This window comes from Aythya marila (assembly GCF_965140915.1).
Source record: "Aythya marila genome assembly, chromosome: 3".
Taxonomy (NCBI): Eukaryota; Metazoa; Chordata; class Aves; order Anseriformes; family Anatidae; genus Aythya; species Aythya marila.
In genome coordinates, this window is record NC_139044.1 from 11,660,452 (window position 1) to 11,688,150 (window position 27,699).

At 41.3% G+C, this 27,699-nt stretch overlaps 1 protein-coding gene across 10 annotated transcripts in view; it reads right to left on the reverse strand.

The window, feature by feature from the left end:
• EHBP1 (EH domain binding protein 1) overlaps nucleotides 1-27,699 on the reverse strand; it is a 207,964-nt gene that overhangs the window by 123,795 nt on the left and 56,470 nt on the right. For 6 of the 10 annotated variants that reach the window (XM_082757350.1, XM_082757355.1, XM_082757354.1 and 3 more), the window contains exons 6-9: nucleotides 10,442-10,623; nucleotides 6,547-6,686; nucleotides 887-991; nucleotides 13-135 (exon numbers count right to left, since the gene is read on the reverse strand). In XM_082757350.1, the coding sequence (XP_082613476.1) occupies nucleotides 13-135; nucleotides 887-991; nucleotides 6,547-6,686; nucleotides 10,442-10,623 (550 nt within the window). The remainder of the gene's footprint in view (nucleotides 1-12; nucleotides 136-886; nucleotides 992-6,546; nucleotides 6,687-10,441; nucleotides 10,624-27,699) is intronic. The other 4 variants (XM_082757349.1, XM_082757356.1, XM_082757357.1 and 1 more) reach the window with 1 other exon arrangement.

Below are 27,699 nucleotides of genomic sequence, written 5' to 3' on the forward strand. Positions count from 1 at the left end.
CAAATCCATTACCTTCGACATCAGGGTCTCCAAATGGATTTAATTCTGCTGCATCGGGATCACCAAAAGGGTTCGTACTGGAGTTAGCCAGGTCTTGTTCCTCTTCGTCCAGGAAATTAAGCTTGTTGATAAGCTCTAGAAATTAAGTGGGAATATTCCTTCAATATGGATATAAACTGCACATCTAGCACATTTCAAGGTTTTATTTAAAAAAAAAAAAAAAAAAAAGAACAACAAAAAAAAACAGCAACACATATCAACAGTCCCTCTGAACACTGTACCAGGGAATGACACCAACTGCACAACTAAGAAATGCACTTTAGTACTACAACAACAGAAGAGAAGAAAAAAAAAGTGAAATGAATGAAACTTCTATTTGCTGATCAGAGCATGATGTAATAGAAACTAACAACAAGAAACCTTCCTATTATCTCATTAAATAAATATTACAGAACACCTAACCAGCTAAATGCTGCAATCTCTTTTTGGTTGTTCACATACATGTTAACTACCAGCACAAAATTTAAATTTTTGGAGGTAACATGCATGTAAAATCAGAGAGCAGACATTTTGTCAAGTTAGAGAAGTCAAGTAATATTGACAACACAACTTGTGTTTTAGGCTTAGGTTTTGTTTTCTTTGTGTATGTGTGTGATTTTTTTTTCTTTTCTTGTTCATTATCAGATGACAATGCAGCTGTGGAGGAGATAGTCTCTTTCTCTATCGTGTTGTTACCTGTTGGATGCACTACAAATTACTGAGAGTCATGCTGGGTGGAAGCACAGAGATAAAACTGACAGCTGAATACAAGCAGGAGTCAAAAGGTAACAGGTCACAGTAAATACAGACAATCAGAAACAGAAAGAAAGGAGGAAAGCTCATAGACCTTCAGAGGAACTGGCTGATTTAGCTGAAGGCATATTTGCTTGCTTTATGCAGTCATCTTGATCTTCATCTAAGCTGCTCAGAGCATTCAACTGGTTTACAATTTCTGTAAATAGAAGCCAGTCAAGACAAACGTAAGGTAAGGGCATTTAATGAAACAGAAGTGGCACAGACACTGTTACCAGAAAAAGATGGAGAGAGGGAGGGAGAGAGGGTAAAAGAGAAGACATTTAGTGTTAATTAAGAGAATACATTTAGAACGAGTCCTTACAATGATATACCTATAGCAAAGCAACCATGCAGAACTCTTCAGTCATAATTTAACAAGAAACCCAGTTAATGGACATCAACAAAACCTTGCTGGATTCCTAGTGTCAGCAACAGTAATTAGTTTTATGTGGATAATTATGCACCTCAGTTCAAAATATAGATGTACTAAATATAATTTGAAGAGTTTTCCTGCTTGCAAAGAAAACCTACATTTTAAACCATTCTCAATCGAAACAAAAGAGCCCCAGAACAGTTTACCTCCCTCTCAAGTTCTTAAGGCTAGAGAAAACTAATGCATGCGTACGCGTATTACAACCTGATTTATTTATACACACACATACAGTCTGATTATTTATCATTTACAACCAGTCTCCATGAAAACCTGTGATAAACCCTACCTGTGACAATCTGAACGTATATAATTGTTCTAAATTGGTCGCTGCTGTGCTATGAGAACACACACAGCAGTTACATTTTCTAATGTAATGCTGGGCAAGTAACACCCAACTGCTTTGTAAGATCCTATTTCAACTTCTGTCCATAGCAGAGAGTTGTGAATGCCACGAAATTATAATTTTTAACAAGTATTGATCATAATGTTCAAGTCTCGTCAAAAATGTTGATGCCTCTCTAATTCTGGATGGAAAGAAACAAAACCCAGGAAGCTCCTACTCCTGCATCCCAAGGGAAAAAAATCCCCTCTGATCCCCATCCGAGCAGTTCCTGAGCAGTTCCAACTCTTCATTTCTTGCCTTCACGGACAGCATAAAGAAGCTGAAAGCAAAAACAGAGTCCAGAACCTGCAGGTATTTCAGTCACTTGGTTCAAAACTTCTTTTCCAATTTGAAATTACTTTGCAAAGCCGTGCCTATCTGCAAATCACCAAGCGAAATGATCTATGCTGCCAATGTCTGCGGGATGTAATCAATCCTGATGCCGACAAAGGCACAGCAGAATTCCTCCTCACTGCACCTCCTTGGAAGTCTTGATCTTAAATCAAAATCTACTTGGATGAGATTAGATCTATCTACACAGAGTTAATTTCACCATCCTCACTTCCTTCTTTTTAGCGCCAACAAACAAGACTATTGTCCTAAAAGATAACACCAAAACCACCCGAAACCTCTTAGTTTTCTCAATATAAAATCGTGTATACACCTTAGAGATCTGAACAATATCACACTGTCTTGTGAGAATATTTAAGACTCAAGATACACAAAGGCAAATGCCTTGCTGTACTCAAATAAAACAGAATCGACCTTATAAAACACTAGTACAAACAAATTACTAGTTTATAGCAGAGTGAGATGCTGACATGATTTACAGTTTATTATTCCAGCATGTGAAAAAAAAAAATAAAACAATTACGATTCAGTCTTTATTGTCAGAAAATAACAAATTAAATTCAGAGCTTTAAAAAGAGGGAATTCTTTGATGTGGTCTGAATCACCTGGTCTCATCTGCCAACCTAAACACCCGTATGCACTACAATGTTTCTCATTACAATATTAAATGGTTTATGTCATTTTTTGGAGAGTGGAAATGGTAGGTTGGAGATTTATGCCCTATATTATCTTTTTTATATATCTCATTATCTACAAACGTATATTAGCTTGTTCTACAAGTACAGTGTATAAATCACCGGGGTTTTTTTCTTCCTTCTCTCTCGCTTTATTTTTTTTTTTTAAGCAGCTTGGTGCTACTAAAAAAAAAAAAAAAAAAAAAAAAAAGAGTAAAGGTATCTGAAACTTGCAAGAGATGTATGGTTTTGCAAATGGCAAGAAAGAGTTACCCATATTGCTCTCCAGAAGCCTGCTCTTGAAATAATACACTGAGACTCAGACTCCTGCAACAGGTCGCACATGGGCACGTTGCTCAGTCCATGTGGCACCCCAGGAGAGTCTCCACGCTCCCATGAGGATGGAGCAGGAGGCACCCATTAACTTCAGCATAAGGCTAAGTAGCAATTAAAACATTAAGGGAAGCAATGCATGGATTACTACCCTAAGTTTGTGAGTTACGAGCCACATTTATTCAAGCACATTGGAATGCCTCATCTTTGACTAAAGACTAAGGGCAGGATAATTCTAGGAGGTTTAAATTCATCTATTTATTTATTTATTTATTAACATAGAAGCTAAAACATTTCAAACTTTGAATTTCATGGCTACAAACATTATTTTTACGTTTACACAAAACAGATCAGTTAGGTGGAGATAGAGCTTTTACATGTGAAAAATTTAAAGAAGAAATATTGGGAAGGAAGGGGGAGAAGTCTGAGAGGGAAGGAGATTTTTTTCTGAATGGAACTGGTGTTTTGAACGGAAAACATCTTTCAGTCTCGTCTTAAGTTCAAATTTATGGCAATAGCTCCTGTGTTGACCACACCGCATTCCGCAGTGCTTTTGAGGTAGGTCAGAATTGCATCAATGATTTCATAGCTGAAGAAACAGAGGCACAGATACTTGCCCAGCATTAGGCAACACATCAAGGAAGAGAAGCAGCGTTTCCTAACTCACCTGCACCATCTAGAGCCCTATTCAGCAGGTCTCTCACATTCTCCTAGTGGTGGCTATATTTATTCATCTATAAAACTGTAACTTGGGGCCCAATGAAAACTAATTAGTTCTTGTACCCTGCGAAAGGAACAGCGTGTGTGAAAAAGACTGGCAGCACCACCTGTAGCTGCTGCCTGAGAACGACAACGCTTCAGTCATGGAGTCACCCAACGTTTCTACGAGAACTTGAGTCAAAAGATGATAATAACCCCTTCTGCTTTACTACTTGCATTTTGCTTTTTCAAAGCTTGCTTACAAACATTAACTCTGCCACCCTCCCATCGTTCCTGTGAAGTACCTATAGCCAGTCTCCCCATTTTACAGCTGGGAAACCGGGCGCACCAAGGCGAAGCGATTTGCCGCAGGGGACTCTGAGTCAGCGAAGGCATTCCAGCCCGCTCGGCTGCCAACACCCTAACAAGGCAACAGATGAGAAAATGTTGGGAGCAGCAAGCTTTCAAAAGGGTTATGTAACTTCCTCAATTAACTTTATGGGATTCTGTGAACACAATTATTTTTGAAAGAAATTAAAAAAAGAGAACATCACCACATCACTTCTGTTCCCTAATTTCCTTCTTTCTATATTTCCTCCTATTTTTCTACAATGATCCTTACCTCTTTCTATCAGAGACAGCATTCCCCATTCTCCCCTGCTCCTGACCTGTCCTGCTGTTTTATTAGTTTTTCCCACTCACTATATTTGCCACAGGAGTCGCTCCAACTGGCAATGAAATCAGAAGCCTTTACATTGTCTTGAGCACGTGTTGAAATGGATCCTTTACATTTTATTTATCAATGTTTACTTACCGCTTTTGCTTCATACTTTCCCATTTACTTGGGAAACTACGTGCACTCATTTGCCTTCAATATCCCTCCCATCCTTCTATTTGTCTAACTCAGGAAAAGTTAGCCAGGCTAACGAAGCAACTCAGCTCTTACAGCCAACAGAACAGCTCTGAGGCTGACCCTTCCTCCTTTGGTGCCCTGAATGATGCATCCCCAAAACAGCCGGCCCTGCCATCTTGGATCATTAGAAAACAGATCAGAACAGGCTGAACAAGGAGCAGATACCACAATTCAAGAAGTACTTAATGCTTCTGCCTTGCAAGTAGTTAGTGCAGTGTTTGCTTAAAACATCTTATATTGGCCTTTACCATGATAGCTGCAAGAGCTGAAATGCCTCTAAAACTTCAGGATAGGACCTGGCATTGTGTGTATGGGGAGGAAAGCCTCCGAACTACCCCAGGTTATGTCAGATCACCCTTCCCCATCTACCTCCAGGGATGGGCACTATGTAGACAAAGGACAGTGGACAGAATAGGCTGAGCTACAGCAGCTTTGTGTGTGTTCAGGTGTTGCTCGTTTGGATGCTGAGCACTGCCAGAACAGTGAAGCTGAGAAGCAAGATCTGCTGCTTTTCACCTGGTGTCCTTCTGCACGTGGGTTTTCTGTAGCAGTCCTCAGAGCAGAATTCAGGCCTATCTTAATAAAATATATCTGCATAACAATTTATAGAAACTTTATGTAGCATTTCCTTCGTGTGCCCTTCTCTCAGGGGTTATACGAGGGCTTGCTGAACATGTTAGCTTTTGTTTGCTGTTCTGAACATGCAGCTGAATTATTCTGGTTGCACTGGGAAAAGAGTTGAGAGACTCTGCAGGGTGATTTCAGTGTGATCAGAATGGTATTTCACTACTCCTTACAAGACATCTCTCTCTCTCAAGTATTTCATTCTGGATTTTCCAATCTGCTATGTCCCAGACAAATACAGCGTAAGTAGAGACTTGATCATGGTACAAAACTTATAATTGAATATGTAAACCATGGAGAAAGTGTATTTGCATCCTTTCAAAACAATAAATATTACAAAGTAATAATCACTTCAAGACGAACCTTTCAACTGCAATAAAAGCTCAAAAAGAAGAGATGGAAGTAACGTTCCCAAATACCCAACCAAGGTTCCTCAAGTCTTTCAAGAATAGATTTGAAAATCCACTTCTTTGCTTTAGATGCTCTACCCCACTCTATGGAAGGATCCCATTATTTCAACAGACAGTTTTGTTTTGTTTGTTTTTAAAAGATCACTGGCAGGCATGAAGGCTGGCACAAAAAGTTCCTTTGTCCTTTTCTGATTCTTTTCTTACACCAAGAATTCCTACAGAACTCATCTTGAGCAGTACTACGTAACGATCTCTGCCAACAATTTATCACATCCTGATCTAACGTACGTCGATTAGTTCAGCTATCCTGGACACATTAAGCATTTTCATCAGCAAGCAATCCAAGTGTGGTTATACCACCTCACTTCAAACAACTTTACTACCATAATTCCAATGAAGGGTTGGTGAAGACACCAAGTCTCCTGATTTCATTTCCATGAGACACTCCCAAGCAAAAGAATTGCTTGGAATTTCCACGTTACCAAGCAGAATCTCAGCACCTACTGATGGCATGATTCACTTCACAGTTATTTTCACATCCATATTTCACTTCTGCTCATCCTCTTGCTTTCTCGCTCACTAATCCTTTTCTATCTGCGTTTTAGTCCTCTGTTCACATTGTTTCTTTGCTTCCCTAAAATGCTCTCTGCCTCACATACTCTCTCCTGAAAACAGGGAGCAGGCATACACACACACACACACTAATCAATTATCCTAAATTCACAAAAAATAAACTTGGTTCAGTTATTGGTTCTTGTTTGCTCAAATTATCCTAAATTTTGTTTTGGATTGCTTTAAAGCAAAGCACAAATAAAACATAAGGATAAATTCCATGGAACACAGTTGGCAGTTAGGACAGCAAACTCTTTTACCATCCTTGTGGCAAAACCAACCTGTAATTTTTGCAGCCTTTTCCTCTTGATTCACTCTGTTTTCTTCATCTTCTTCATTGTCTTCCTCAAAATCATCTAGATTTCCAATATCAGCTTGTTTCATACTCATCAAACTAGCCAGGCTTTGCATGTCTTCATCCCTAAATAATAAATTTCAAACCAGGCATTAAAATGGAGTCTGTTAATACCACATCTGATACTACTGCATTATTAAAAACCCTTTAAATGTTTTTATGCCTTCTTTTCTTCAGGGAGGTCTCTGATCTCAGATCTGATCTTGAATATAGTGTAATAACAAAATGAAAACACTCATGTATATTAATTTCTAAAGGGAAAGCTTTCTCGTAACAAAATTCAAAATGGTAAAAACGGTGCTACCTTGCATTAAGAGTTAATTTAATAACTGATTCTTAGAATTGGAAGCCAGTCCAGAAACGTTACTGAACACATACCTGGTCTCCTTTGCTTGAAGTGAAAATGTTTGGTCAGACCTACTGTCCATACACCGCATGTGACCTACCACTAGATTCATTCAAAACTCCAGACACTGTTCCAGAAATAAGAATCCCTTTCTTAAATACACAAATTCATAAATGGGATAAAAACATATCAGTGGCCGATTTCAATTCTTATTTGACGGTCTCTCTCACGCAGATATAGATATCTTTCACATGGCTGTACCTTTCACATCAAACGTTTGCTGAAAAGATGACTGCAGGCAGATTCAGATAAATAGATATTCTATATTTGTTCCACAAAAAACAAGGTTTTTTAAGAACCTATCGTTCCTGAAGCACCAGTGGTCTTAGCTCCTCTCTTTGAAAACCATTTCATTAGGTTTATTGGAATTAATCGAGTATTTTTTAGCTCCTTGCAGTAAAACAGACTGGAGATTACCTGGCTGGGGAGCAACTCTGCTGGAAATGGCCTAGGGATCTTGGCAGAAAGCAAGCTCAAAGCGAGCCAGCACCGTGCCCTGGCAGCCAAAGGAGGCAAAGAGCATCCTGATCTGCACTAACAGGACCACAGCCAGTAGGCTGAGGGCAGTCATGACTCTCGTTCACTTGGAGCTTGTCGGACTGCATACAGAGTACTTGGTCCCAGTGTTTTGTCTCATGGTACAGGCAAAGGTGTTGAGAAACTGGAAAGAGTTCAGCAGGGGACCACTGAGCTGGTTGAGGGCAGGAGCATTTGCCCTATGAAGAGAGGCTGAGGGAAATGGATGCATGGAGCCTGGAGAAGAGCTGGATGGCTTCAGGGACACCTGGCAGCAGCACACCAGCACCTATGAGGACATGGCTGAGAAGACAGTGATGCAAGGCAGGAAGAAGAGAGGCATCAGAGAGCAGAGGGGCAAACTGAAACCAGAGCAGTTCTAACCTAATGCAAGGAAAAACGTGTGGCAGTCACCATCCAGCAGTGGCATGGGAGAGTCTGCAGTCTCCAGTCTTGGAGTTTTTCAAGACCCAATAGGATAAATCCAGAGCAAACTGCTCTGATCACACAGCTGGCTCTCCTCTCAGCAGGAGGTTGGATTAGATAACCCTACAGGTCCCTTCCAACCTGTATTGGTAGAATAACTCTATGTTCTTTGGAGCTGTGATCAGGATAAAACTAGATGCACAGATTTTGTGACTAATAATGCTAGGAAAACTATACAAATTATTTTTAAGGTACCATCTGAATGAATGAAAATGACTTAACTAAACATTCCTCAAATCTGCATGGGAACAGATGCACTTAAAACATGGCATTAAATGTAGTGATTTAACATGCTACAATCAGAAATTCTTTAGGACAATCATTTGAACTCTGATTTCAAAGTAATCAGCACTACAGAACCTGCAGTTACACGGGCCAACTAAGCACTCTGTAACTATTTGTAAAAATAAAGTAAGCAACTATCAAGAAGTTGCAAAGACCTTTCCATTCATGCAAAATCCTCAAGGCTTCATCTTCCTGTTTTGATAACCAATAGGTTAAATAAACTCTTCAAGCACAGGGGAAAAAATGTAGCATTAGTAGAGTCAACTACACTATGCAACTGCATTGAAAGGCAGGCTCTTTCATGCACTGAAGACAAATAGCTGGAAGCAGTTAGTTCTCAGATCTTGCATGACACTTGCTCATGTAAAGTTTAGAAATAAAAAGGTCTCCAAAGCATTATTTCCTTCTCTGAAACTGCCCTTTATGTATTTATAATCTTTCTTCTGTGTCTAAGAAGTAAGGTTTTTGGTGTTGCACAGCAATAGGTTGCCATATTTTCTCTATAAAACACATAAAAGTGAACCTCACTTTATAGAACTACAGCAGGCTGTAAATCAGCCCTGGCATTTTCTAGCACGCTCATGTATCTGACACCTGAATTCACTCTCTTACCTTACCCTGCCTGGTAGGGCATTCTCTATTTACACATACTGAAAAATCAATGCTTTCATAAACATCAGGTTTTGATTATTTTTTTTCCCTGATTCCAGGTTTGGGGCAATATTAAAATCCTATTGTCAACTTACAATCTACCTGACTTAAAGTCTACAGTCTGAGATAAGTCAATTTCAACAGGAAGAAGGCATATGGCATCTTAAATGGGTCAGCTTTTACAAGCTATGGCCTCAAAAAGCCGTAAAAGTCTAGTAGAGCTATTGTCTGTTTGTAGTTCATAGATGCTAATTATTCCCCCAAAGTCAGAAGGTTATCAGATACATTTTCTTCCACATTTCCATCTGCAATGCCATGTTAAACCACAGAGAAATACTTCAAAAAAACATTCTATATTTTAATATATCAAAATATCAAAAATATATTCATCATATATAAATAAAATTTATATCATAGCTCTAAATGTAGTTCCCAATGGGTTAATCAGAGGAGGGAAATAGTAATAGTAATGAATGCATCTGTGGGTTTCAAAGCACACAAACAAAAAGACAGCCTTTTTATGTCAAAATGCATGCCATAACAAAGCTTTGGAAAGCTGTTAGGGCAACAATCTGGGGGCACTACAGTGCCATATGTCTGCAAGTACATTCAGAATAACAGGAGCAGTAAGTAAACCCTTAGCCTTTTGGAGGGAAAACAAACAAACAAAGAGGTAAAAGAACCACTAAAACAGTATTTTTCTGATCTACCTCTTTTTGTTCTGCCTTTCTCACGTTCCCATAGCCTATATGAGACAGAAAGGAAGAGCAAAATAGGATGGGTGACAAATGGTCCGTCCTCCAGCCATGTAGAGTTATCAACGTCTGACAACCTGAATCTGACAAACTGCAGGAGAGGTTATAGTATATGGAAAAACAACTCGTATGCTTTGTGCACTGCACAGGTTGTTGAAATAAGGGACAGAACTAGGTGGGTGAGTAGGGGGAGTGGTAATCAGTGCCCACGTGAACTCTTTTCACAGGATGTTCTTACGTTTGACCCAAAATCTGATTTCTGACTCCACCTTCTCTCACCTTGCAAGCGGCTTTGTCTTTCTTCCATTTCTTGTGAAACAGAACCAGGTGCTCTTTCCCACATTTCCCTAGCAGTTTGCTAAGGGTATTGGTGGAAAAGTACACACATGCACACAAACAGACACTCCTGCTGCTTTCAAACCTGTAGATATTCTTAAGCTGCTGTTATTTAAAATGTCTGTAATGGCAGAGGACAAGCTATTTGTTTCTGAAGAACACAGGGCTATAATCAGAGTAAGAAATGGCTCTTACTCAGATTAAGAAACTAAGTATGGCAGGAATGATAGGTATGCTAAAGGATTCTCTCTAATTCTGCCATTCTATACAGAAAGAGCTCTTTATCCCAAGAACTCTTTTAAAAGCAACATGAACCAGGATATTTGTGTGCATTTTTATTTATTTATTTATTTATTTTTTTTACAAAAACAAAACAGAAAACTTACGTGGCTTTCCCTTCCCTCAGGAAAATACAAGATAAAGAGAACTGCAGTGTGGCAGATACTATTTTCTTCGACAAAGGCTTGAATTTTAACTTGACATCTGTTTGTGTAGGCATGGGGCTTGCGTATTGCTTCATGTTGATGCTGCTGGTGGCGAGAGCTTTTCTGCGGCCAGAAGGAGATTCCTGAAAGCAAAGGTAAAACACAACTAACATAAAAGCTGTTGTTCACTAAAACCTGCATGCTCATAAACAAACAAATTAAATCCGCATCATTCTTTTTTCAAGTATGCAAGCAGTAGCGATACCTATGGTCCTTTTAAGAGACTGAAACCCATTTCTACATCTAGGTCACAGCCCCTAACGGTGGCCCTTTGAACACAAGCTTAATGCAATGTAAAAAAGACGACTTTCATTGTGATTAGTGGTCAACCATTAGAGACTCTAAGTCATTCAGGGCTTGAGCTTATAGTAGTGACCACGGTAGGTGTCCATTTCAGAATGGGGGAAACACATTACTCCTTCGGCAAACTGGAGCAGGCGTTGATCCAACCTGTGGAAGACATGGCTCTCAATTAACACAAATATTTCTATACGTAGTGGTACTGGGCTATCGAGTTAATATTGCAAACCACTGTCTGTGCTCAGTGCTCAAATATGTCTGGATATTCTTCAAAGCAACGGTACTCCTCACTAGTGCTGCACACGTTCTGGCAAGAGTGACAGGTTTCTGAAATTAAGGCTGAAAACGGTTCCAAAAATATTGATAAAAACTTTGCAAGGGAAGAAAATAAAAAGCAAGATCAGAGAAAGATAAAAAGCTAAGGTGTATTTCAAAAAGTATGTCAAGATAAAAAAAGCTGCTCACAGTTTAACAATTCAGACAAACTAATCTAAAATGCATCTAAGAATCTCCTCTCTTGTTGTGTCTAATATCAGCAGCAGCAGCAAAGGAATGATTATATGTAATAAAGCACCAGGAACAAAAATAAAACAAAAAAGCCCTGCTGTTAACTCTTTTGAAAACTATTCTCACAATGCAGCTATGTTTTATTGCAGCCGACAATTTGTGTTGGATAAAGAATACTAATTCAATCAAAACGTTCAAGCATCCTTTTTCGAAGTACTTGACATTTCCGCCCAGCAGAATAAGGCAGAATGTAATATGTCATCCCCAAAGAATACCTTGTTTAAAAAACTAGCCTTATCTGTCAGATTATGCGCAGCAATATTATACAGAACTATTAGTGCATGTAGATACCTTATGAATGAATTTCAAAAATGCATCAAACACTTGAGGAGGATTTAGGCCCTCTCAGAAGCAATACTTAAGAATATGCAAATGCCCTCAGCTGACTCGAGTTGCACAGATGCGACGACCACAAACAATGCAGGCGCTCTCTCCCCGGCCGCCACTGTCAATCAGAGAACGAGATTAAGGTCCAAGGTCCTGACGACGTGTAAAATGGAAAGTATGATCAGGGACTTGCAATTATTACATAGATACTCACGACAGTAATCTGTCACTGTACTGCACCCTGCGAATAACTGCACGTTACAACTCCTTACACACAGCCAGGACTTACTGCCAGGTCTGCTCGGAAAGCACCAGGAGAGATGTGGCATTTCTTTTTCGCTAGGTAAAGGTATGGAAGCAGCTTGCATCTCGAGAGGAACCTGTTTCATTATGCAAAATGTCTCAATTTTCACACTATGGTGTGAAAACAGTGCTCAAAGTGTACAGAAAGGAAGTTTGCTCAACCTCTTCTAGTCTTCTCCATTTTTTTAAAGCATATTTAGAGAAAACTGCCATATATAACGTGGCGTGCAAATATTTATGTAGCGGGCATGGTAAAAACAACTCGCCAATTCTAGTGCATGTGCTTTCCTGCCAAACAGAAAAGGAGCAAGCAGAAACTGGAGAATAACTTCCAGGAAAACACCCCACTGGTGGGCTGCAGTCACCAGGAAACATTTGTCACTCAGACTACAGTCTCTTTTGAATCAGTTGGGGCGACCTTACGCTTGCAAACAACAAACCTTCACACCCTAGCTGCCTAAAATCTGTACTGTGGCATCACAGTTATGCTTACTGAAAGGATGGAGAGCAACATAATTCTATTATGTGGGAAAACTCTTACTTAGTTTCTTATTGCCAAATGATGAAATTAGGTTTTCCCTTAAAGACTATGCCTTTTTTTCCTCTTTTTAAAGCAGCACATCTGCTTCATACCCATCTCTCTGATAAAATAACTGAGATGCACATTGTCTTTATGAAGGTGATACCGCTAAAAAGTCAAAGCAAAGCAGCAAAACCAACCAAAAGAGCAGTTCGATGTCACCATCGAACTCACCATCTGAAGTGCCAAGAAAGGACAGCATGCTCAGCTTTCAATCTGCTAAAAGCTGAACACAGCCATGGACTCGGGAGAATTTTGGAATGACGCAGAATTACATCCTCACTGCTCACGTATTTATCCTACAACTGATCCTCTTGGCATCTGCAGCTTCAAGTTACCTGGGCCAGAGAGTGCCTGAGACCTGATTCGGGAAGGAGGTGAGGTTCTTCCAGTGAAGATGATGCTCAACAATTTTTTGTGAAATCTGCTTGGGTGAATTGGTACGGAGGAGATGAGCACAGGCTTTATGCTAGTATGAAAGGCAGAAGCCAGCCACGTGCAAGGAGATTCTCCTGGCACTAAATGCCCAGACACACTTGGCACTCACGTTCAGCCTTCCTGAGAAAGGAATTTGTTTTATAATCTTCTTGTAGGCCAAAGACAGCAGTTGATTTTTCAGGTTCCAACTGAAATAAGAGTCTAAATATGTTGATTTATTGTATTAAAATACAAAACCAGCCTCTACTCTTTCAAGTTTTATTGGCCCTAACAGGTGAGTCCTCCTAGACTCCCAGAAAAATAAGTCTATTAGAACTTCAGTTTTATAAATAATAGCAATAAAGATCTTTATACCTCTGTTGCAGTGTTTTTCCTTTTAAAAAGCATATGCTTAGCCTGGCATGTTTTTAGCTACACAAATAGGGGAGGGAGGAGGGTCTTTTTGCCTGAGAAGGATATTCCCAATGTTCTTAGGTCCTTGACTGATTTCACAATGGGTTATGCTTTCTACCCTCCCATACAATCAACTTTTAAAAGTTTGTCTTTAAATGCCAGACCATATTGAGTTACTGCTTCCCAGAAATGTTGAAGCATTTGTTTAAAAAAAAAAAAAACAAAAAACAAACAAAAAAAAAAACCAAACAACTCTTACCACAAGTGATCCCAGAACCACCGAGAACCTTTTTTTGTAGAAGAATAAATAATTCCTATTATATTCATATCATAGCACCCATTTAATAGTAAAAGTCTGATCTGATCTTACTTGTGTCTCATAAGAGCACATGGGATTTTGTATAAGATAAAGCAGGAATCGCAATGCATTTTTATTTATTTTTTAATTGCTCGACTTTTCTCATTTTAACTGTATGGTCTTAGCTCAAAAGCACAAGCCTCAGTGGTCCTTCCGACACACACCTGACTGCTGGAGTTGCCACCTCACATTTCGCAGTAGCTAGCAAAATAAAAATGAACACAGAAAATCAAAAGACTTCCTAAGAACCTAATAAAGTACGTGGCTTTAGAATTGAAGGCTGGAAGGACCCACGCACCTTGATCCCTTCTACAGTCAGTATAAGGCGAAGAAATGCTCTGATACACCAGCTGCTGTCCTCGGGGACAGGTTGCTGTGAATTTTTGGTGTGAGGGATCCTCCTCCCCTTTCCCTGCTAAAGCAGACCTTTGACAGCAAATAGAACTAAAATATTCTAACAAAGAAAAGGAGACTGGCTAATCTGCACCACATTTGCAAAACAAAGATGTTTGGATGGAAGATGATGGCAGAGGACAGATAGTCACCTATCAGTGTTCAACAGCACCCAGCACTTCCACATGAAGCAAGTCCAAAGATTAACACATCCACGTGGAAGGTCTGAACTTGCACCCTCCATTTAAAGGAGCTCCAAATAATGCAATAATGCAAATACCATGCAGCTGTCTTTCCTGAAAAAAAAATGTTTTAACAATCTGTAATTAACAATCTTGTGTCCTGTAATTACCAACTCCTGGTGAGTCTTCCTCAAGGTTAAGATAAGAAGCATAAATAAGCAAACAGCAGCTTTGTATTTTCTGTTCAACAGACTTCACGCTTCTGGACTTCCAAAGAAGCACAGCATTTGCCAGCTTTTGGTCACGAGATATATTCCTCTAGGTTCTGTGGGCTAGGGAAAGTGTCCCTCTGCAGGAATAGGCAGAAAGCATCTTACCTCTCAACACCTGAGCTCTGTGCAGCCCTTCGAGCCCTGCTACGCTGCAGTCTTTAATCCTGAAGACCCAACAGGGTCTCCGTGCACTCTCTCTGGAAGTCTCTAGGACTCTGTGCTCTCCTCTCTGTACACGCACATTGAGAAACAGTACTGAAGTGTTTCCATTCAGCAGAAATGAGATGAAACGGTGCCATACTTCTGGATTATTTGGATCCTAAATGGTAACTCTCCACCTCAAGCCAAAATCTATTGAAAGATGCATAAACGCTATACAAATACCCAAAAAAGACCTAAATGGGAAAGACAAGTTTCCTGACTGGATAGCGTTATTTTTGTCAAAAGAAACAATGCGTTTTAACTGTACCCCAGGGAAGGAAGACGCAAAGCATAATATTTTGAGAAGCTGTCTTTTCACATTTTATAAAAAAGAATCCGAAAAAAAGCTGCAAAGCTACGGAGATTTTAAATAAGAGCATTTTGCTTCACACTTGGGCACAACATAATTAGACAAAGCAAGTTTCCTAGCTATAAAAAAAAAAAGGAAAAAAAAGAAAAAAAAAAAGAGAAGACCAAGTTTTGAGGATTTCTCTTTCCTGGGGCATCATAATTAAACAGAGCACATTTCCAAGGAAAGCTAACCTGTGGCACAACCCCCCAACCTCCGAAGCCCCCCCAGGCCACAAGGAGGACTGGGGAAGTTCCCCCTCCCCTGCAGCTGGATGCCAGCCCCGGCAGCCGAGTCGCCAATGCCATCTTGCTCCAATGGAAAGATGACTGCTTCACCAGCAGAGCAAAATGGATCACTAGAGAATTTAATTTGCGAGAGTATACAGCAATTAAATGCTAAAATAGACAAGCTCCAGGGAGCTCTCTCAACTGGAGAGAGTAAATTAGAAACTATGTCAGTTAAAATAATTTAGACAGTCGGGTGGGAGATTTGGAGGACCGAATGCAGACAGCACGATCTGCGCTGAAAACTTGTTTAAAAGCAAATAATGGTTCAAGGTACCCAGAACATTATTAAGAATGATGATGCATCTGAAGGGAGAATTTAGTGTTTAAAAAATCCTGCACATCCCAGAAAAGTCTGAGCCCTAGACGTGAGAAGTGTGAAGGAAATTAAAAACATATGTTGCAATGGCTATACTTGATATTTTTTAAAATACATATGTGAGTTTTTATATATGTATATACCATATAATATGCATATGTATAGGTTTATATATAGAAACATAAACAAGTGCACAAGGATTGATGAATTGAATGTTGGAAGCACAACGTGCCATTTATTACTTGATGTCAGTAAGCACTTGGAGTAAGCACAGAGAAAAGATCTGCTGCTACTGCTCCTACTGACCCTTCAGGGCCTGCTTTTAGAAAGCCCCGTGTGATTTCACCACCCTGACAGGCCGTGGGATGTCGTGAGTGGCTCTTTCTTACCAAAACCATACCTGTGGTGAGCTCACACAACGTGACGCAGGTAACGACCCACTGTTCGTCTTCAGGTGGATCTTTTGCATTCACAGACCCTGCAAGTCTCCGAAGATCAACATCAGGTAGGAAGTTCAGAAAGTGAAATGGCACCTTGCAAACTGAGGTAATTTCATCTATGCTATGCAAGCTACAACTAAGTAGTAGTCAGAAGTCCTGCTTTGCTAATAAAAATAATAATTACAATAAACTTCTTAGACGTTTATGGCCAGATGGAAAAAAAGTGCAAAACCAAAATTTTATTCTTGCAATTTATCATTAGATCTCCTAAGACGCGTGTCCACTTCTGAAGCGAGCTTCGTGTTTACAAAGATTAACAGGGAGAAATTTACAGGTGAGGTGTGCAATTTTGATCATCAGCAGAGAACTACTGAACCCTGAAATACTCGACCTTCACCAGAATTTTAGTTTTGCCATGGACTCAGGATACAAGCTAATGGAGGGTTGGCTAAAGTTGGTGGAGTAACCTGTTATTACAGACCAGCTGTTTAAATCCACAAACCTTTGCTCCCAAAGGAGCAGATTTCAAGAAGCCTGGGCTCGAGTTGCTGCTGACACACGGCAGGTGAGGCTGGCTGTTGCACGAGGCACCGTGTGCAGGGCTGGCAGCAACAGAACACAGCAGCCCTGGGCTGGGTCCTTTGTGGCATGCTGTCCCCCTCCAAGAGCAACCCATGCATCCTGCTTCAGCAGGAGCACTCCCAAGACAGAGTTCTCTGTGGTTTGGGTTTATTTTTCTATTTTTGAAGGGTTCATTTTATCCATTTTTTAATGAAGTGAACTTCAAAGCTGAGTAGAAATACAAATAATTAAGCTAATGCCAGAAGGTGGCAAAGAGCAAACGATAGCTGGTGGTACAAACCTTTAATGGTAACAGGAGAAAAAAAATATCTGTGTAGTAGTAGATAGTACCTTTTTCCCCCCATACAAGCTGCAGTATGCTCAGAGAAACAGAAGAAACTCCCCCCAACAGGTAGTAACCCAACAAGTCAGGTTCATCACAGTAAGCTCAGGGGAGTTTCCTTGATACCCAAGACTTTATACACTGCTCAGCAACTCAGCTCCACAGTTTTCTGTGTATTGAGTGAAGAGCCTCATAGGGTAACTGTCATCCTACTAATTTTTTTTTCATTTCACTTAGTTATTTAAAATAACAGACAATACTTGTTAAAAATAATCTATGTGTAAGCTCACCTTGCAGTGCCTGGGACTTTACCCCTATTTTACCCAGCGGGAAGTCTCCTTTTTGTGATTCACTCCACTGCTCATCTGCTCCATGGGGAGGAGGCATCCCATGAATTGTGCTACTGAACCTTCCAACAGTTATGCAAGAAAGTTGTCCAGTTAGTGTCCCTAGACTGAAGACAGTCTTTAGCTGAATGCTGATAAATATATTTTTGAAAATGAAAATGAAAATTTTGAAAATTAAACCTATTCGTTATCAGTTTCAGATGTGAAAAAACACCAACCTTTAGCTGCTTACACCTTTTTATTTTCCATTTTAGGCTCTAAATTTCCTTACTCTGTTTTGATTTAACTTTGAGACAAAGATCCAGAATCTTTTACATGGCAAAGGTGGGTTTGAAGTAATATGCCACACTCAGCAGCAAATGCTTACAGTTCAATATAACATAACTCAACAATCTCTGGAAGGTCTGCTGCTCAGTACATCAAGGTGTGCCTACCTGCAAGCTTTCTCCCAAGGAAACAAATGCTGTGGGGAAAGACACACACAGTACAGACCCCAGAATTAACTCCAGGTTATTTAAACAAACTCAAAACTGTAGCCACATAGTTTAGCTCCTTTGTAATGTCCAACAAGGAAACAAGCCTGAAGGACTCATAAAGGAAGATCGGACATCAAAAGAATTACTGTTCCAGTGACTTCATACACTTCCATTCGTCTTTCCAGAAAAAAAGTGTATTTTAAGATGGTGTATAACATTGTCTAGACTTAATTATGTAGCACAGGAAAAACCTATTCAAGTAGGTTGTGTGAAAGACCAGTGTTGATAACCAGTTATGATAATCTGAGGATAACTTCCACATAATATTAAATGACAAAAGTTGCCAGGCTTATAACACAGAAGATTATAACACAGAAGAGCTTTTAATGGTGTCAGGTGAAGATATCGTGACTCATTCTGTTTCTGTACTGAAAGTTTGATCCTAACTCAGAGAGCAAAGAACAAAGAAGGATGCATGGTCTGTGTGCCAAGCTGTGATGCTCCCCAAGTGACCACTGTTGTCATCAGAACCAGAGCTCTTGAGCCAAGTTACTTACCATATTCCTAATATCTTACGTTTAGGCTAAAATGTCACTTAAAAGAAAAAATATGTTGTTTGGAGCAAACTTATTATTGGAGCACCAACATATCTTGATCATTAAATTCCTGATTGTCCTTTTTCATCCTCTTCCTACTGAAATGCTTAATGCCAAGAGGATATAGCACAGCTGGCACAGCCCCCCGGCTACAGAGGAATTACTGACCTGCTGGCACTCCCTCCTCCCCCCTCACTGCCTTTCCCAGTTCCTGTCCTTGAGGACACCTGCAAGACCACCATAACTCCTACAGCTCCGTGGCCATGATAGGAACCATGCTGGAACCACTGGGTTCTCCAAGAAAGCGTCCTCATCTGAAGGTGTAACTCGCCTACCTACACCACTTGATTAGTCTTTTACCCAAATCTGCAGCTCGCTATCATGGACAAAAACTCTGAGGTAACTTCAAAATGCAAATCCCCTTCAGGCTGTTATCTAAGAGCGGTGCGGATCGCAAGCGGTGGTTCCTGCGTGCAGCACTCCCCCCTACAGAGCAAAGGAAGGAAAAAAAATAAAAATCAAATCAAATCACTGGGTCTGGCCAACGCCATGGTGCTGACGTGCCACCTGAATCTGACGTATGCAGGAAGAAGCTGGGGGGAAAGGGCAGGCACAGAACTAGGGGAAAAGGGAGGCAGCTGAAAATTAAGATCTGTGTGAAGCTGGAAGAGAGGCATGCTCACGCACGTAAGACATCGCCGCTGTCACACCCTGTGCACACGCAAGCTGGAGTAGTGTACGGTGCAGGTGTAGTTACCTCTTCTTTATATGTTTCATAAACACAACCCACGTTTAGGCAGCAAGGACAAACGCAGAGCATCCAAAATGCAGCTCTTGGATAAAGATAAATCTCAAGTTTATAAACGCCTGCCTGTCCCTCCCAATTTATTTAAAGCAGGGAAACAGCTAAATGGATTTTTTCGAAATTTGCACTTAAAGGATAATTCACCTCAAGGCTGACAAGCATTAAAAAAAAATTCAGTCCGACGGGTGATTTTTTTCTAAGCTGCAATAGTCTGAAAACAGGGGCTTGTAATGAAGCTGCCCTTTCAACCATAACCACGCTGCCACTAGAGCAACACAATCATATTCCCTGTGCAAAGAAGCAATGCATTTAACATTTTCTTCGCTGTGTATTATCTATTAGCAGAGTTTGTCACAGAGATATGTGGCAGCTCCCTGCAATACTTATGAATATACGGCAATGCATACGGGAACCCATCCATGTCTGCTTCAGCACAGGTTTGTCTTATTATATTTCGGCAAACAACTTAAAATACCCTCCCTTCCCTTATCTTGGGTTTCTGTTAAACGCTGTCACTATCAAGAAATATAAGAAGGCCCGGGCAAACATCTCCGATCTCCCCATTGCTATTCACTCTTACTAATGCACATTACATGTTCAATTCTCCCTTGCTGCTTCTCTGAAAAAGCCCTTGTCAAAAACAGATTTCATTTTTTTTTCCGTGTATGCACAAATTAGTTATGGATGATTAACAAAGCATTCATTCTTTTATTTGCTTTGGCTGAGACTTGATCTGTGTTACATTCATGTGAGGGAAGCACTTCATTTGGTGTTGATTAAATATGAAACACTGCACTGTTGATAAAGAGAGTTGTGTTCAGGTCTGCACATTATACTGACAAAAGATGCGTGGTCTCGGGCGAACATTTTCTTAAACAAGTTTTTCCAGCTTTTTAATTGCAAAAAACTCGATACACGATTTTTTTTCTCCACCAAACAGTGGGCAGTAAGTGCTTTATGTCCTAAAGCGATCTACCACAGCCTTAACTAGTCATTGCACAGTTAACACAATAAAAGCAATTTTGATTTTTGCCTCGTAATTCGGTTCTTTAAACACTCCCCTTTAAGGCACCTACCTTACATTATAAAGTTCATCCAAAAAAAAATAAATAAATCTGCAAAACTAAGCGGGACAGGCAGCAAAGCCGAGGTCACAAAATTCTGCTCCTGTTACATAAAAACTACGATGAAAATGAAGAAGCATCGGAGCAGCTGAATGGAAACTGCGAGCCAGTTGTAACTCACAGTTTGGCCTCGGTCCTGCGTTACAGACTCCAGCTATCACAGGGTAACACGTGCATAAACGCTCGTCTATACGGCCTATAAATCTTCCAAGTCCATTAAACAGCATCAAAAAGAGCTCACTTGGGTTCAGCGAGGTATTTAAGCACAAGCCTAACTTCAAGCATATGATTTACTTGTAATTAAATCAAGTTAAGGGAAGCCTCGCGATTAAGCGCCTTGTTAAATCTGGGAACAAATTATTAGCCCTTATAAACCGGGAGATTCTATCTTGGGGTTTATGGCACACGAAAACAAACACGTGCGCACACACGGGGAGCATTATGCATACTTTTGCAAGAGGGGATTTATTTTTAGTTTAACTCCAACGGCAGCGAGCACATCATCTCCTCCTCGGGTTGGAATGAGCTCCGGCCGCAATGACTTCCAAGCCACAAATCTCACCCGGGCAATGCGGTCCCGCTCCTGAATTCCCACCACCGATGGTATCGCACCGCAATAAAGCCTCCGCCGGCATCACAAAACTAAGCGCATTAGGGGCCTGAAACAGCAGGGCGAACAGAAGATGAACTTGGGGTTTCCATCCTGCTCCCGGGGATGGCGAGTCCTGCACGCTGCGAGGCAGGAGAGAGCCCAGAGCAAGGGATGCTTGATGCGAGGGAGGTTTAGAAGGAGCTTGTGCTCCACACAGAAGATGGAGCTTGGGGTCATCTCCTCTCCCCCAGCCCCGGGGAGCCGTCCCCAGCTGCCATTCGAGTCCCAGCTCGGCTCCTACCTGCAGCCTCCTGCCAAGGAGAGGATTGAGCCCGCAAAGGGCAGGCGAACGCCAGCACGCGTGCACCAGCAGGGGCACGAAGCAGGGAGCAGAGAGGAAGGACAGGAGAGCACCTGCCTCAGCAGGAGCAATCCGTGAGAACGGTGCAGTCAGTCCTCCCGTCTGCCTGCATTTGCAAACTCCCTAAAATCTCTTTTAGGGAGATTTACTCCTCTCTTTGCAGCCTGCGGGTATGCAGTTCCCCATCCCCACGTACAGGCAATGGCTGAAGTAAAACAAAGATTTTTTTTTAAAGGATCCCCAACAAGATTTTTTTGTTGCTTTCGGTCACGTAAGAACACACAAAATGGTAACACGACAAATGCTCACATGCACTTTCTTGCCTCTATTTCCACTCCCTGGAAGTAAGCCAGAGACGTCTAAGTAGTGCACTCTGTTCTCTTCCACTCCCTCTCAGAAATTACAGGCACTTTCTCCTCTGCAGCCAATTTCCTCCTCCTTTTCTGCCTGGGCCCAAGCTTAAACCACTACAAAACAATGTCCCCCTGTTATTCCCCAGGGCCCGCTCTCCATGCTTCCCTACTGGGCTCCCTGAGCCCTCCCAAACCTTTAAGGCTTTATGTTTACAGATCCTGTAAGCAAACCTGATCCCTCTGCTCTGATTCTTGGAAAATTCCACTCTTCTCCGTCTGCGGACGGATTTGGCTGCTCCGATTTCCTCCTGGTTCAGCCACTCCAAGGTCCTGAGCTTGTATGTTATTCGCCCGGCTCAAACGTACCTGACATGACCCCTGCAGCACAGCAGCAATGCCAAAATGCAGGAATATTTTGGGGGCATGGCGTCTTCCCAGTCTAAGCCTGACACTTGAACTTGGGCATTGGCAAGCCAAGCAGTGAGTACCTCACTTACTATTCAACTTCCCACTTTGTGTCATCTACAGATACTATTCTAGAGCTTGCACGCATTATAATTGACAAAAATATGTGTTACAAAGTGAGTATCAGTTTCAAATAAGCAGTTTCCATGTATTCTCTTCCAATGTTATTCCTTACATCGCAGCTACAATCAGAAGCACTCCCGGGGTGTTGCATGCAAAAGTCCCACCAACGTTTCTGAAGCTCCTCTATAAACAAGTTCACACATTTGAAAGGCAAAGATGTTGCTAATGGTTTATTTATTAACACATCTCGTTGCCATCTAACACTAATAGAAGAATAAATTAATAAATACAGAGTCACCCTACGGAAAACATTTCCTTCTCTGCTTCTCGGCTGTGTGGCATAAGGAATTTTTAAAATCTGAGTGTTCACTCGCTTCGTATTTGCTCCATTCATACTTAAAAAAAAAAAATAATAATAAATACTCTGTAATAAAACGAAATAGGGGGAAAAATGTCAGCAGACTTAAGCTCCTACTAACGATACTATTAAAACCCCTCCCTAGCCTCGGCATTAATGAATTATCAGAGTTCAGTTCCGGGCAGTTAGCACTAGCGCTCGTATAATATTACGGAGCCTGATGTTTTGGCAAAACTAGAGCAGGAAAAAAGCTCAACCCAAGAAAGGCATATTGTACATGTGACCTGCAGGACTTGGATTATTACCTCTAAGCTTATTAAGAGTACAAGCTGTCAGTCGGACCACCCCACAACCAGGGAGGAAAACCAGGATTACTCAGCAGTAAGAGGCATAAGGCGGCGATGTGTATTCTCACGACGGGCAAAGGCAGCGAAAGTGAACCACAGACCTGCTTCAGCTATCTGGAGCCCTAATTGGCTCACAAGAGCGACTACCACGTTAGGGCATTATCATTATCTAGCTCACATAACTGGAAATTCACGCTCTGTTCTTTAAATTGGCTTAACCAGCAGCATCTGCAGCACTTTAATTAATTACAGCAATTGGCGTACCTTAAAAGTAGATGCACAGATCTGCGATGATAATGCCCCGTGAGTAATAATTGCCAGCCAGTATTAAGCCAGATCTGCCCTAAACAAAAGTGTACGCTGTTGTGCTTCAGCTGCACAGAAAACAAGCCTCGGTGCAGTCTCTATTCTTGCCTGTATAGGTCCAGCAGCAAACGTCGCAGCTCGGTGTGCCACATGCCCTCAGCTGCAGAGCGCTGAAGCTCACGGCACACACGACAAAAAGCTGTGCAGGGGAAACGCTGGCACACCAAAATTCGGGCAGGTACTTCAACTTCGCTTTCCTTCAAAAGAAAAACTTGCAATTAAAGTCACAACAGAGACTGATGATGGTGATTTATTTTTAGTGCGTTCCCTGCAGAAAAATATAAGGCAGATGTGACATCGAGCGCAGGATAAAGTTTTCCTGACAGCCATTAGCTTAGCTTCAGTAACAAATCCACAGCAACTCTACATAAACCTGTAATATTTTTTTCCTGGTATCTACAGCTCTAAAATACAATAGAATTACCTTTAAAAAACAGGGGCAAATTATTATTATTTTTATGTACAGCAATTAAAAATCTTTACTTAGAAGAAAGTTTGTGTTTTTTGCTTTTTTTTTTTTTTTTTTTTATAAGCATGACAATGAAATGCCTGTATCCATCCTGGACACATTTAAAAGCTCTTCTTTAACAGAGCTCTTCATACCATTTCCAGCCAGCAAGCAGAACAATGCTATCGAGATTTGTTGCGACTTGCTTCAGTACAATTTCTGGTTTAAAGCCTGATTTTACGTTTGTTTAATTACCCCAGTGCTGGGAAGCAGGACACGAGAATCTGAAATCGAGTGTCTTACATGCAACTAAAGTTTAAACAAACACCAGGGTAAACAGCTCAATGCTTCTACGCTGACTAAATCTGATCCTCAAATTCATCCATAATTCAGGGGTCACAACACCTGGTCTAAAGGCTGTCACTAAGCCAACTTTTGCTACCAAACTCAAACCCGTTTATCATACCCAAGGTTTATCTTTCGTAGCCATATGGAAGAACGAAACCGAAGTTCCTTCATTCTAGGAAACGCACCGTAGCTTTGGACAGATTTTTAACCAAAAATACAAGACAGACATGGGATCAGCTCAGGTATGATGCTGTGTAAGTTGCCAAAACTTTCACCACCCCATACAAACAGATGCTGCCCGCACACAACCTGCCTTTGTGCACCTCTGCCCAACTCCCCTTTCCTGGGAGCGCGCTCGCTTCCAGTGCAAGGCACCGAGCGAACAATGAGAGCGAACACCAGCAGGGAACCGAGTGCAAGCCCCAACAGCTAAAATACCGAGGCTGATGCAGCAGCAAAAACCCGAAATAGCAATCTGACGTAGCAACTCGCACCGCCAGCATGCAAAAAGTAGTCAGAGGAGAAAAATACCCTTCATGAAACTACAAAACTCCAGTGACTGCTTTTATATACGCCGTGTGTTTTTGGGCTGGTCTGCCAGCAGCGAAGCTCTCGCTTGGTCTGTGCTTTTTAGAGTTAAACAGACACTGCTGTATGTGTTTATGTATATAGAAGGTGTATGTTCTTACTGGTAGGTGTAATTTTAAAACATAAATACCTGTGCCCAGATAACACGTTTATCTGCGGTGCCCAGAAAACAACCGCATGCACGCGTAAACAGCTGCACCCTCGGCGTGATCACCATCGTTTCCTGCGGATCCCTTTATAAACATTAATCCAGAATCCACATGTGCTAAGGCACCGGCCTCCAAGGAAAAAAAGGCCACGGTGCAGGAGAAATATGAAATAAAATAATAACTCTTATCTAACACCGCTGCTTATTCCACACCCTCCTTTCTGATGGAGAGAGATCACAGGGGCACAACACAAGCTATTCCTTGCCTAAACACCGTCACGAAACGCTCCGATATAAAGGTTGGAGGGATTAGCACAAAAGGTCCCCGTCCAAGACAAATGTCTCCTTCATAGTTCAGTTCACAGCCAGCGCGACTGCTCAGTCAGGCCTGCGACGCCGAGGCGCCCCGCGTGTACCCGCTAACCAAACACGCCGAGCCCCCGCGAAATGTCGTGTTGATACTAGCAAGGTTTTCAGAGGGGATTTTAATCACCACCAAGCCCAGGGAGACGCTTTGAACGCCAGCAGATCACCAAACGGCTCCCGCTTCAAATCTCAGCACTTGACAGAACAACTTCTGCGGAGGAATCGGGAATCTGCCAACTTGGCAGGGTCTGCGCTCGCCTTCCTCCCTTCCTTCTCCCCCTCCAGCCTCTCACCTTTCCACAAGCACAAAATGCAAGACGTGAAAGAAAAAAAAACAAACATGAAACAATTTAGAAAGTATTCCAGATTTGCAAATGCTTTTCAGAGTTCACACTTACACAGAAGCCACTTTTAGAAATAAACGCACGAGTGACTGCATTAGGACGTACTGAAACGCTGGGGTTTGCTGTAACAACAAAATTACAAGGGGATTTTTAAGTAACAAGGTGAAGAAGAAAATATAATGCAGATTTCTAAGGATACTTTTAATTTAAATATTCTTCTCTCATGATTATGCTGTTTCACATGTTGCAGAAAGCCGACATTTCAGGAACTCCCTGGGCTATGAATCTTTTCCAAGTGCCACTTCCTCAAGGTATCAGACCTTTCTCTTTCGGTAACAAACTGCATCATGAGGTGCTACCATTTCTCAAGTGCAAAGGGCTGAATTTTAGTGCAGAATACTTCAGCCTTACCAGCACAGCAATTTATTATTTTATTTTTTTTTTACTCCCCCTACTGGCATATTATAAAAGCAAGGAGAGAAAATCCTGAGGGGTGTTGCAGCTTGTAAAACACAACGAGAAAATATTTTTTGTAACCTCAAAATAATTGTTCCCACAACTTGGCAAAACATTAATCTCAATCCTGGGGATTTTCTGAGCCATCAGCAAATTTTTGGCAGGTTTTTTCATTGAAAAAAATTAACTGAGCACCTTAAAACAAGCATTTTGGACCACTTGGTGTAACAATTACCATCAAGCAGTTCCATCATCTGTCACTGCTCAGATCAAAACAGATCCCTCCCCAAAACACATTATATGGCTAGAAAGGAGTGATCGATGGAATATCACTCCACGTGATTACCACTGGGGTACAGAAACGAGCAGAAACATCCCGGGCTTAACGAGTTGCTACTTAAATGTTAGACAGTGCTCCGTGAACCATTTTATATTAAAATTGGGTAGTTCTAAACATCACACATACAAGAAGTATTGTTTGACACAGTGCCATTTTGATGATAAATTGCAATCTACAGCTCAAATAATTCTAGCCAGGGATTAACATTTCAGAGGCTGAGCCAGAGATTATGTGTGTGGATCTTGAATTTCATCATCTCCCTTCGGCACAATAGCTTATTCTTCCTTTTTTCATCTATTCTCTCACGAAGGGTCAGGAAAGCTTAGCCTTGCTGTTTCATTCATTTCATCTCTACATTAACCAGATACCTTGCAGTCTTTAGTTCTTATGTGTTATTCCATTACAAATACTACAGCCACACAGCGCTGTGCTACTGCTAATGAACTCTGTACCAAATCAAAGGGTGCCATCAAGTGGTTGCAGCGCACGAACGGCGTTATGCAAAGTTCGTGCTCTGCACGGGGTTTCACCAGGACACATGACTTCGGGTGGATTCGACTTTGCCATCATTCAAAGCTTTTGGAAAAACTCAGACGCTGAGCGTGGTCCCTTGCAACTTTATTTCCTTCCTTTTCATTTGTGGCTGAGGAGCTGGCACGAGAAGAAGAATTTGCAGTCCCTCAACGCAAGGATCAGCAGGCGCCAGGATTTTCATGGCCGCTGTGCTCACCTTCTCATCACCATGATCCCGAGGACAAGAACAGCCTTCAATACCTCCAAACAGCCTCCTGGATAACTCTGAAACAAGAAGGGCACTGCAGGGCTGGGGGTTCTCCACAGACCACCACAGAAGGGAGAGTAACTACAACCACCCGTGCCAGCACACATGGCTTCAAATCAGGCTGGTTACCTGCTCATCTACGCTTCCTACTGTACTTGAAGGCAACACAAGAGCTCTTCCCTGCAACAATACTGATCAGTATTTTTGGCATTCCTCAGCAACTGGAAGTTAAAATGACTTGAAAGGTCATTCCGACACAAATAACTGGCCTTCCCAGGTTAAATACTCCATAGCCAAAAATCATTTCTTATTTCGCCATTTTCTTCTAATGCAGACGACTCGAAACCACAGCCCATTACTCCATCAACTCTAAATACAACTCACCTTTGCCTGGCAGGAAAAAAACAAAAAACAACCAACCAACAAGCAACACTCAAACCAAATCTGTAGGGCATTGAGGCAGAAAAAGGGAAC